At 35.7% G+C, this 11,178-nt stretch overlaps 1 protein-coding gene across 1 annotated transcript; it reads right to left on the reverse strand.

Moving 5' to 3' along the window:
* Window positions 1-2,641: 2,641 nt before the first annotated feature.
* LOC111450615 (exopolygalacturonase-like) lies at window positions 2,642-4,264 on the reverse strand. Its single transcript, XM_023090828.1, has 4 exons — window positions 4,112-4,264; window positions 3,724-4,026; window positions 3,100-3,618; window positions 2,642-3,064 (listed from the first exon to the last, which is right to left on the reverse strand). Exons 1-4 carry the CDS (start codon window positions 4,244-4,246, stop codon window positions 2,801-2,803), a joined length of 1,221 nt encoding a protein of 406 aa, XP_022946596.1. The 5' UTR covers window positions 4,247-4,264; the 3' UTR covers window positions 2,642-2,800.
* Between the last annotated feature and the right edge of the window lie 6,914 nt (window positions 4,265-11,178).

Genomic DNA, 11,178 nt, shown 5'->3' on the forward strand with positions numbered 1-11,178 from the left:
ATAGCATATAGTAAGAATCATTTTGTTTTTTCTTTCATTCATATCATAGTACACATATGAATCATCTCTGGATTGCACTGATCATGACTTACATCACACGCATTCATAACATGGCATCTAGGCCATCACATAACATACATAAAATAGCATAGCATTCCTAATTATGTGCATGTAGGGGCCACAGGCGTGCGTCATCATACAATCCTTCCAACCAACAAAGGTAGAGTCATTTACTTGTTTAGTCTTGGTTCCGTAACTATTCTATAGGTGCTCTTAGGACATATTATTAAACTTAGTTTAGCTAAACATATTGATTACTCCTAGTTTTAGCTAAAAAAATATTTAGTTTGAGAAAATAGGAGTCTTACAAACTTAAAATGCCCTCAATAACGTCAAAAGCAACTGGAAAAGGGTAAAAAAAATGTAGGAAACGGTAATAAAATTGGGGTTTCGGTTTTAAACTTTTTTTTTTTTTAACTATTTGATACACTCCTTTTCTTCGACATTCTATTCTAAATCATCAAGGTTGATCATTCCCCAAGAGAATTTCAAAAAACTTAATTCGGGACTTTTGAAGCACGTGCTAAAAACACTGAGTAACGGTTGTTGTTTTTCGAAATTTTCTTGGTGAATGATCAACCTTGATGATTTAGAATAGAATATCAAAAATTAGGGTTTCGATTTTAAACACTTTTTTCACTGTTTTATACACTCTTTTTCTTTGACATTCCATTCTAAATCATCAAGCTTGATCATTCCCCAGGAAAATTACGAAAAACATCGATCGTTACTCAATTTTTTTTTAGCACAAGCTTGAAACGTTTCGGATTTGGGTTTCCAAATTAGGGTTTTGATTTGAAGCACTTTTTTACCGATTTATACACTCCTTTTCTTCGACATTCTATTCTAAATCATCAAACATGGTCATTCCCCAGGAAAATTTCGAAGAACGTTACTCTTTTTTTTAGCACGTTCTTCAAACGTCCTAGATTAGGGTTTCGATTTTAAGCTCTTTTTTAGTGTGTTAGACACTCATTTTCTTCGACATTCTATTATAAATCATCGAGCTTTTTCATTCATTTTACCTTTTTTATATCCAATACCAATTGAAGAATATAAAATGGACTTGATTTCATGACAACAAGCATAGAATACAACTAGAACAATAATTATGAACATCACACATTGATACATAATTCTTACGCTCTCTCGAGGGTCTCGCATTAAATCGTTCAAGTCCAAACCTAAAGCGTGGAATCATAGAAGAAGAACTAACATTTTGACTAGAGAGAGTAGGGGTCTCTAAATCGTCGAGGCTTCTCGAGTTGATCTTCGTCCTCGTCGAAGCTTTTCTACTAATAAGCTGACATTTTCAACAGGGCAGTGCTATCAATGGAGGCTGAATCAGAACCAAAGTACTGCTCCCTTTCTCGTCCCCAGCAAAATTTTGTACTTCTCCCTTTCTGACCCAGCAAAATTTTGATATGTTTACAAAATTTTGATACGTTTATAGATCCAATTAAACTTTATTTATTGATCATTACATACAATTTCATTAAGATAATTATGAAAGTAGGATTTCTTCTCTTCTCTTTTTATTTGAGAATGGAAGGATCTTTTATGGGTTGAGTTCAAATTAAAGAAAGATTTTTTTTTTTGTTACCCCTTGTAACATAGCAATAATAGGGGATTAATAACTCAATCAAATCAAAAGAAATACAATTATCTTCAAGAACAAAAAAAAAAAAAAAAAAAANTCATCCTTATCTGTCTTTTTCTAGATAAATTGTCCGAGGCATAAGCTTTTTTTTTTTTTTTGAATCCAATAGTAGATGTAATAAATATTTGAACTCTTTCTAGAATTGTTTTATTTTCGGTTAATACTCTTGTCATTTTCCTTTATTACTCTTGTCCTCACTTTCTAGACTTGCTGATTGCTACACCTGAACCATTTCACGGAGTATGTGTCCAGATAGCCCAAAGAGTCTCAATCGTTAGCTCTCGGTCAACAATGGAACTTCGAATAAATATTTGAACTCTTTCTAGAATTTTTTTATTTTCCTTTATTACTCTTGACCTTAGAATCTTTAAGATCTTTCTAGAATGGTTGATTGCTACACCTGAATCATTTCACAAAGTATGTGTCCAGATAGCCTAATGTTTCAAACGTTAGCTCTCGGTCAACGATGAAACTTTGTTTATTTCTTTTTTGAAGGATCAACAAAACGAATCAAATGATATTTTTGTTCCAATTTTTGTCATTGTTTTCTAAGTTAATTCCAATGATGATTAATTTTGAATGAATTAAATTATAAATGAAGCCTTCCTCCTTGATTTTTTTTTTTTTTTTAATAAATTGTATATTGTGAAATTTTAATGAATCTCTATTGTGCTGTTTTCAAACATATTTATTAGATATAAATTCTTTCCATTTGTAATTTTACCATTACAAGGAAGCTCCACAAATAGTATGATAGATCGGTAAGTCCTTTCCACCTAATCAATTTTCTCCTAACAAGTTAGTGATCTTTGAGTAGAAGTTTGGCTGAAAAGCAATTTTTCAGACATAACTCAACCTATCAAGTTATTCAATTAAATTTTAAACAATTATGTCATATATGTGGTAGCGACTTTGTTAGAGTAGAGAATAGAATCGTTACATTATTTCTCCTAAATGTAAAAAATTATAATTATTGAAAACATGCCCAACATCATGGCATGCTGTAAACCTAATTTTGAAGGCTAAAATAAAAATGATAGGAAGAATGGTTTGAAACATTTGTCGGCGTTAAAAGATTATTCAATCAGTTGACGGAGTGGTCTCAGGTGGCGCTGGTTTAGCACAGATGGGAGGGTTCTGCTTTCCAGAAATTGTCGGTTTCACATTTGCACACTCAGACACAATTGGCCCTTCTTTACCACTATAAGTGAGGTCAATATCAGCAATTTCCACATCCTCACATGGATTACTTTTACTGCAAACAAGTTTGACTGCAACCGGAGTTGAAGATGTGCCCCTGATGTTCTTGAAACTAACTTTGCTAATCTTAATTGCTGATGGAACCTGGATGTTCAAGGAGGTTCGATTTTAATACACACCTTTCGGTTGCATTGATTCCATGGACAATATTCTTGATCTATGATGATAGGGTTAGCAACATTATCCATTTCAATATCTTCAAAATGCATGTCAGAGGCTGGGTATGAGACGGCAGAATCTGGCCATGATTTGATCCGGACACCATTTGTAGTACCGATTAATTTGCATTTCTTCACGGTAACTCCTACCACTTCTTTTTCAGTTTTATACTTGCCCAAGCTGCCTATGCTAATGCCATGTCCCGGTCCGCAAGTAACATCGCTAATGGTTATTTTTCTGTTAGTGTATCCTACAGATACACAATCATCTCCCGTTGCGATTGCGGTATTGAGAATGTAAACGTCTTCTGAATCGCCCAAGTGAATTCCATCGGTGTTGGGACTATTGTGTGGTGCAGTAATTTTCAGGTGATCGAAGGTAAGATTCTTGCCGGCCAAAACATTGATATGAAAATTCTTGCTATCCAACGAAGTTATGTCCTTCACTATCGAATTTGTGATGAAATTGAACTTCAAATTCTGCCCATTTTAAACAAACAAAGAAAAAACACTCCCATGTTAAAGCACATCGTGCTAACCCAAATTATGAGTTCTTTTTATAATTAAAGTAGTACGAGCATTTACCATGGGAAGCTTTTTGCATTCTTTCTTCAGGTGACAATCATTCTTTTCCCAACCAGCTTTTCCTTGGCCATCGAAAACTCCAGTACCAGCCAATGTCAAATGATCGACGTATTCCATAACAAGCAACCCATCTCCTTCCGTGTCGGTAGGAGAAGCTTGTAATGTTCCTTCAACTAGAAGCTCAATAGGACTTTTACATGGACCTTTGAGCCTGGATTCTCCTAATTGATAAGTTCCTTTTGGAACCAATACTTTACTTGGAGTAGCCGAAGCACATGCTTCCTTCCATGCATCTACTAAAGCCTGTGAATTCAACCATTTCATTTGAGAAAAATATTTTGTACAAAATGAAATTTTGGTTTTTCAACTTAAACAAATGTACACGTACTTGAGTAGCATCAGCATTAGGTTTGGCACCAAATGTCGTAATATCAAACACACCGCTAGTAGCATCAACGGTAGCGTTAGACACCAACAATAGCAACAATGGCATTAATGCCATAAACTTTGATATCAATCCCATCCTTTCTAGTTCCCGTCTCCTCTTTTATCTTGCCTTATTTTCTTTTGGTTCAAATTTCCAAACTTCTAAGAAATAAGAATTGATTTGAATGCATTAGCAGCTCAAACTCTCCTTATATACAAACACAAAAATAACCAATTCAAACTAGCTAAATTCGTTAAAAAATAAGTGTGGTTTAAGGCAGGCCCTATAATTAGTTTTACCTTAAATGATGGAGGACTGGTTTTGTTGAACATAATTCCTTGTTAAATTTCTGTACTAGATAGATGTACATCCCACAATTTTCAACTAATGAACGACACCAAAAATTATCCTCGAAAGAATTTATCAAAATTTAAAAAAAATATATATATATATAAATATATTAGCTTTCAAACTCTACCGTACTGCTCTTTTACTTTTTCTTACTTTTATTCCCATCTCACAATTTTTCCCCTCTTCTCGAGAAATATATTACGAGAATGAATATTTTTTATTTTATTATTATTAGACAAAGATGTGATGGAAAAAAAACTTCTTTAGTCATTTTTCAGCAATATTGGCAGTCGAGGCCCGTCCATGCCCAATTGGTCAGTTGGGCCTGTCCATTTCCAATCTTAACCGACAAACCCTTATCCAATTTTCTATCAATTCTTCACATGTATTCTTACGTGATTGATATATTCTATTGGGCGCACTTGCCGTATATTTTTCAGAATCAGCTCTAGAGAATTTGTAATCTATTTTTTAGAATCCGCTTTAGAATCACGTCGATTATCATTTGTGACATATAAATGTATAGAATTTTATCTGTGGTTTTCTCAATTGTTCCGGATGAATGGAGTGGTTGGGTTGCTTGTGAGACGTTACCCGGAGTACACTTGGATTGATCAAGCTCCCCTTCAGCTGTGTTTTTTGGATCTTTATGCGGTCTCTTGCAGAAAATAGGCCTCCATCTTCGATTTGGGCCATGCAGTGTTTGGGCAGGGTTCCCTCTACCTCCTTAGGCTGTTCTTGTTCCTTTTGTCAATGAATTCCTTTGAAGTTTCTTTTCTAAAGGAAACAAGAAAAGAATAAAAATTGAGCCCAACGGTGTTATCCTCAAAGATATTATTTTCCTTTCTGGGATGATAACCCACCGTGAATTATGAAGTTAGTGGATATCATGTAAGGGGTATGGAATGAAATGATGAAAAAGATTTAGAATTTCAGGCTATTTCGAGGTTGAACGACGCATCAGTGCATAGGCTTCACGCGCACGTGGAGGTGCGAGTAACCAAGGAGTGGGACATGTGGGTCAACGAGTGTAGTACGCATGTGGGTGGTGGAGGCTTATTTCAAGTTTCAGCTCGTTCTGTTCAACTTCTTTTGACCTGTTTTATCAATATTACCTTATACCAACCTTGAAAATCATTAGATATAGGTCAAATTAAGAGAATTTGTGAAAAAATTACCATATTATGAACAATTATGAAAGCAAAGGAATTGACGATTCACGTAAGTAGTATATCCAAGCTCCTAAACAAGCATGTTACCATGGGATTAAGAGCTAAAAACGTTAAATGTATGTAAATGGCATGAGTTAAATAATAATAATAATAATCATGAATCCATGCATAAAATGTGAGCATAATAGAGAATCATGATTAGTAAGTATGATGTACGACTCTAGTTTATGCTTATGAACTATTTACGATATGGAGATGTGAATGAGTATTCTTAGTCTACTAATCCCTGCAAAACCCGTGACCAGTGCGATGCGTGCTAAGTTGGGAACAATAAATATTTTTTTACCAGAGAGTTTAGTAGAAAAACCGTATTTGACCGAGAGTGAGCCTTACATACGAGTCTAAAATTTGTAGTAAACATAAATAGAGCTAACAAATAAAACTTAAGGTTGCTAGAACACCTTAATATCAATAGAGAGGTTCTAGTAGATGAGACTAGGAGCCAAGGTAATGGTTGGATGGAGGACCCTATCCATACCAAAAACCTAAAAATAACCCATTGGAAATAAAACTTAAAATATTTGAAAAAAAACTAATAAAATTTGTTAATGATGAGTTAGCTAGGCACCAAGTAAACTAATTAGTCATCAAAATTATTTTTAATTTTTCTTTCTAGATAAATGTGAAGTAATGTGATGGAGAGGATTGTGTAGTCGAGTTGGAGACTTAGGGTACCTTGTGTCAGAATTCAGAAATTCTATGGCTCGAATCTTTAGTATTCTCTTATTTATTACCTGTGTCTACTATTTAGGTTGAATACCGTCACCCATTCTTACTAGGAAACTGAAAGAAACGGAGGGGACTAAACGGGAACAAGAGGGATCCACCGAAGAAGATACTTCTCCTTCCCTTTTTTTGGAAGAAAAGGAGGATCTGGACAAAATCGATGAAACCGAAGACTTAGGGATCCTACCTAGACCTGTAATTTGTGTCAATAGTAAGAATAGTGAATCAAACATTCGAGCAAGGCAAATATTGTACGAAATTTATATTTAACATATCATTTAATTTTTAAAATTTTAACTTTGTTAGAGATTTATTAAACACAAATGGAAAGTTCAAATATTTAAAAGATATAAAAGTGAATGAATTTCCTAATGTTTCGAAGGGCCTAAAATTAAATTTAATTGGTTTCGGATGGAATTAGACTGTGAGTGAATGTAATAGTTTGGAATTAAAATATATATATACATATATATATATATATATATTTAAATCTAGTCCGAAATATTGCGATTTCAGGCGAGGCATTATTTTTGCAGGAGTAACCAACACGACCCTCCCTTAAATTCACATCTCACACCCCTCATTCACACATCCAAGTCCACACATTTATAGCATTGGGCGAGTAAGGGAGACAAATCGTTGGATTTTAGGTTGCCGTAATTCTCTCGGGCCTCTGTTACGGGTGAACCACACTTCTACAACGCCCACTGCCAATACATGCAGTCTAGTCTGGAACGTATCAGCCTAGTGTGCCTCAACCCGACCCATACATCCCCCGCTTAACTTGAATAATGACCCGCCTCATTCTCGCGTCGGCTCGGCTTGGCGGCTTGGCGACTCGGTTTCTCGGCTTAGACGACTCGATATAAAAATTATATACCATTTCCTAAGTTTTCGACATTCCTAAAATCATTTTTACCTTATCTCAGGCATTTGAGGTCAATAAGACTCCTATTTACCCAAATTTAGTTAGTTTTAGGACTTGTGTTAGAAATAATCGATCATGTTTAGCTAGGTTAACAGGTTTATATGCCCTAAGCATGTTATATGAATTGATATAGGTGAGAATTAAGCATTAGAATATAGTTTTCGAAGCGGCTATCGAGTAATTAGTAACTTCGGCCAAGGCCGACCATGTAGGTGATCTTACTATTGGAGTTAGCTAATTGGTTGATGTATGATGGTGCGTGTATCATATTCATTATGCGATGCTTGGATGCTCTTTGTATTATCATGTAATGTATGCCATATATACATGTGATATCCACTACACTATATTATGAATGAAATGAAATGTCATGTATGAAATGTTATGTCTTACCATCTAAATTGTGTGATGAATTNGCCAATACATGCAGTCTAGTCTGGAACGTATCAGCCTAGTGTGCCTCAACCCGACCCATACATCCCCTGCTTAACTTGAATAATGACCCGCCTCATTCTCGCGTCGGTTCGGCTTGTGACGTGTAATGTGTTGTGTCGACCAACTCAGACTCACGGGGAACGTACACGAGCCCGCCTAGTTGGTCCATGTGCGTGTACGTGGGCCGTGTGTGGAAAAGTACCATGCATCAAACCCTATCCGAAACTAGGAAGGGCCTAAGGTCATGTCACGGTTTTAAAAGATAGATCTCAATCATGTATTGTGTGTGACTGCATTACTAACCCCAATAGTGGGTTGACTTACTAGGAATTTCTTAAGATACTCAAGGCACGTGTTACCTTGTACGTTTCAAGTAAAGGTATGTTATATTTATTTATGTTTTGAATTGAATAGTCAAAGTATTTATTATGAATTTCTGCCTATGTGATTAAAGAGGGTGGACGTCACTAATTAGCCTAAGAAAATTAGGGGCATTACCGATAATTTTTTGTTTTATACCGTTGAAAATAGTAAAATTTCAAGATTATTCCGGAAGTAAATTAGTTTGTGATATGATTAAAAACATAGCTTAAAATTACTTTGGTTCATTAATATAATAATCAATAATAATAAACTTAAAAAAGTAAAAATTGCCTATAACCAAACTCTGACCACGAATGGTTTTATATAGATTATGGTATTTAAGTTTATATAGATTAGGGTATTTAAGTTGACCGACTATAAGGAAACTCTTACTAGTTATGGTTTTAACATAAATTTTTCGTACGAAAATGAAAAGCTACCTATGAAACTATTAATTGAAAAAAATGCATACTACCGTCCTATCTCAGCTTACATGACCATTCTAGCATTCGTCATTATCTATGCATAGACGCTTTACCATTACGTGAAAAATAAGGGTAGCATGTAGCTCGAGTATTTGTTGGAGCCAGGTAATGCAAACATACACATACATGATGGAACCTATCTTTTAAAACAACTTATCATGACCTTGAGTTCTTTCCACTTCAGGTAGGGTTGGATGTTGGTACTTCCCCACAAACAGCCCACGCACGCACACATGGAACTAGCAAGCGGCCTCATATACGTACCCCTGGGTCTGGCTTCATCGAGTAAAACACGCTAATGCGTCGCCGGACACCACAGAGTAAAAGGCTCACATGATATCATGATGAACAAAAATACCGCAGGTACACGTCTGTACTAACATAACATAACGAGGAAATATCCTAGTGCACGTGACATCGATAAATGTATGTTAAGGATATTTAGTACTAAATTATAGTTTACCATATATATCATATTTGATATTTTATTGTAGGCAAATATCTAGATATTTGTCTTCCTGCCATAGTTATCTTTCCATATATTGTTCTTTCCATTTATTACTATTTCCATATCCTTANTTCTGCCTATGTGATTAAAGAGGGTGACGTCACTAATTAGCCTAAGAAAATTAGGGGCATTACCGATAATCTTTTGTTTTACACAGTTGAAAATAGTAAAATTTCAAGATTATTCCGGAAGTAAATTAGTTTGTGATATGATTAAAAACATAGCTTAAAATTACTTTGGTTCATTAATATAATAATCAATAATAATAAACTTAAAAAAGTAAAAATTGCCTATAACCCAACTCTGAATGGTTTTATATAGATTATGGTATTTAAGTTTATATAGATTAGGGTATTTAAGTTGACCGACTATAAGGAAACTCTGACTAGTTATGGTTTTAACATAAATTTTTCGTACGAAAATGAAAAGCTACCTATGAAACTATTAATTGAGAAAAATGCATACTACCGTCCTATCTCAGCTTACATGACCATTCTAGCATTCGTCATTATCTATGCATAGACGCTTTACCATTACGTGAAAAATAAGGGTAGCATGTAGCTCGAGTATTTGTTGGAGCCAGGTAATGCAAACATACACATACATGATGGAACCTATCTTTTAAAACAACTTATCATGACCTTGAGTTCTTTCCACTTCAGGTAGGGTTGGATGTTGGTACTTCCCCACAAACAGCCCACGCACGCACACATGGAACTAGCAAGCGGCCTCGTATACGTACCCCTGGGTCTGGCTTCATCGAGTAAAACACGCTAATGCGTCGCCGGACACCACAGAGTAAAAGGCTCACATGATATCATGATGAACAAAAATACCGCAGGTACACGTCTGTACTAACATAACATAACGAGGAAATATCCTAGTGCACGTGACATCGATAAATGTATGTTAAGGATATTTAGTACTAAATTATAGTTTACCATCTATATCATATATTTGATATTTTATTATAGCAAATATCTAGATATTTGTTTTCTTACCATAGTTATCTTTCCATATATTGTTCTTTCCATTTATTACTATTTCCATATCCTTAATTTATTTGATTATACATAGAGAACTTTCACACACTATTTAGGTCGGGTGGATTAAGCAAACATTCTCATGGTATCAGAGCCTTTGTGGTTTAACAACCCCAATCCTTTCTTTTGCAATGGCTTTTGAATCTTCCACTGTTTTTCTCCACCACCGCTGCTGGCTTTGACGCTGCACGTGCAGTCGCCATGGCTGCCGCAAGCGGAGTCGATTGATTACTCTTTGGCTCCACCCTTTTGACCTCCAAATCACCCTTCGCCATACTCTGTACATACAACCTCACCTTCTCCAACACAATCAATTTTCCCTCAACCAACATAGTCTCTTTCATGTTCTTTCCAATCTTCCCTTCATCCTTCACAAAATCCTTAACCTAAACCTATTGACCTTCTCCAAAGATTTACCTTTGGAATCTGGGCGCCGCACTGGCCTTTTCGCCAACCAAGTCGCCGCTGCCCTACTCAACAAAATTGGCACCTTCGCCCAACGCGGCGACTCTACCGGCTTCAACATTGTCTTTGTCCCTTGCTCTAGGTTTCCCCCTTCTACTTCTTGGGATAGAAATATTATCACTGGAGCCAAGGCAGCATCGTCGCTGAGCGACGATCCCTCTTCATGGGTTAGACATATTCTCGCCGAAGCCAAGGCAGCATCGCCGCTGAGCGGCGATCCCTCTGCAGTTTTCGATGGTCAAGAAAGTGTCTCTACGCCTCCTCCGAACAAGGTTGTTGACATCTTAACGAAAAGTGTTTCTCGACCTCTCTTTGAATTTTTCATATCCAAGCTTCACGTTTGTTCAAATCCGATGCTCAGCTTGCGGGGGGTGTTAAGGATATTTAGTACTAAATTATAGTTTACCATATACATCATATTTGATATTTTATTGTAGGCAAATATCTAGATATTTGTCTTCCTGCCATCATTATCTTTCCATATATTGTTCT

This window comes from Cucurbita moschata, unplaced genomic scaffold (assembly GCF_002738365.1).
Source record: "Cucurbita moschata cultivar Rifu unplaced genomic scaffold, Cmos_1.0 Cmo_Scf00012, whole genome shotgun sequence".
Lineage (NCBI taxonomy): Eukaryota > Viridiplantae > Streptophyta > Magnoliopsida > Cucurbitales > Cucurbitaceae > Cucurbita > Cucurbita moschata.

What these genes read in the sequence shown, in the direction of transcription:
- LOC111450615 (XM_023090828.1), bottom strand. Translation starts at nt 4,246, where the DNA reads ATGGGATTGATATCAAAGTTTATGGCATTAATGCCATTGTTGCTATTG. An exon ending in AATGCAAAAAGCTTCCCATG is followed by an intron (nt 3,619 to 3,723) that starts GTAAATGCTCGT and finishes TAAAATGGGCAG; the next exon opens with AATTTGAAGTTCAATTTCAT. An exon ending in GGAATCAATGCAACCGAAAG is followed by an intron (nt 3,065 to 3,099) that starts GTGTGTATTAAA and finishes TTGAACATCCAG; the next exon opens with GTTCCATCAGCAATTAAGAT.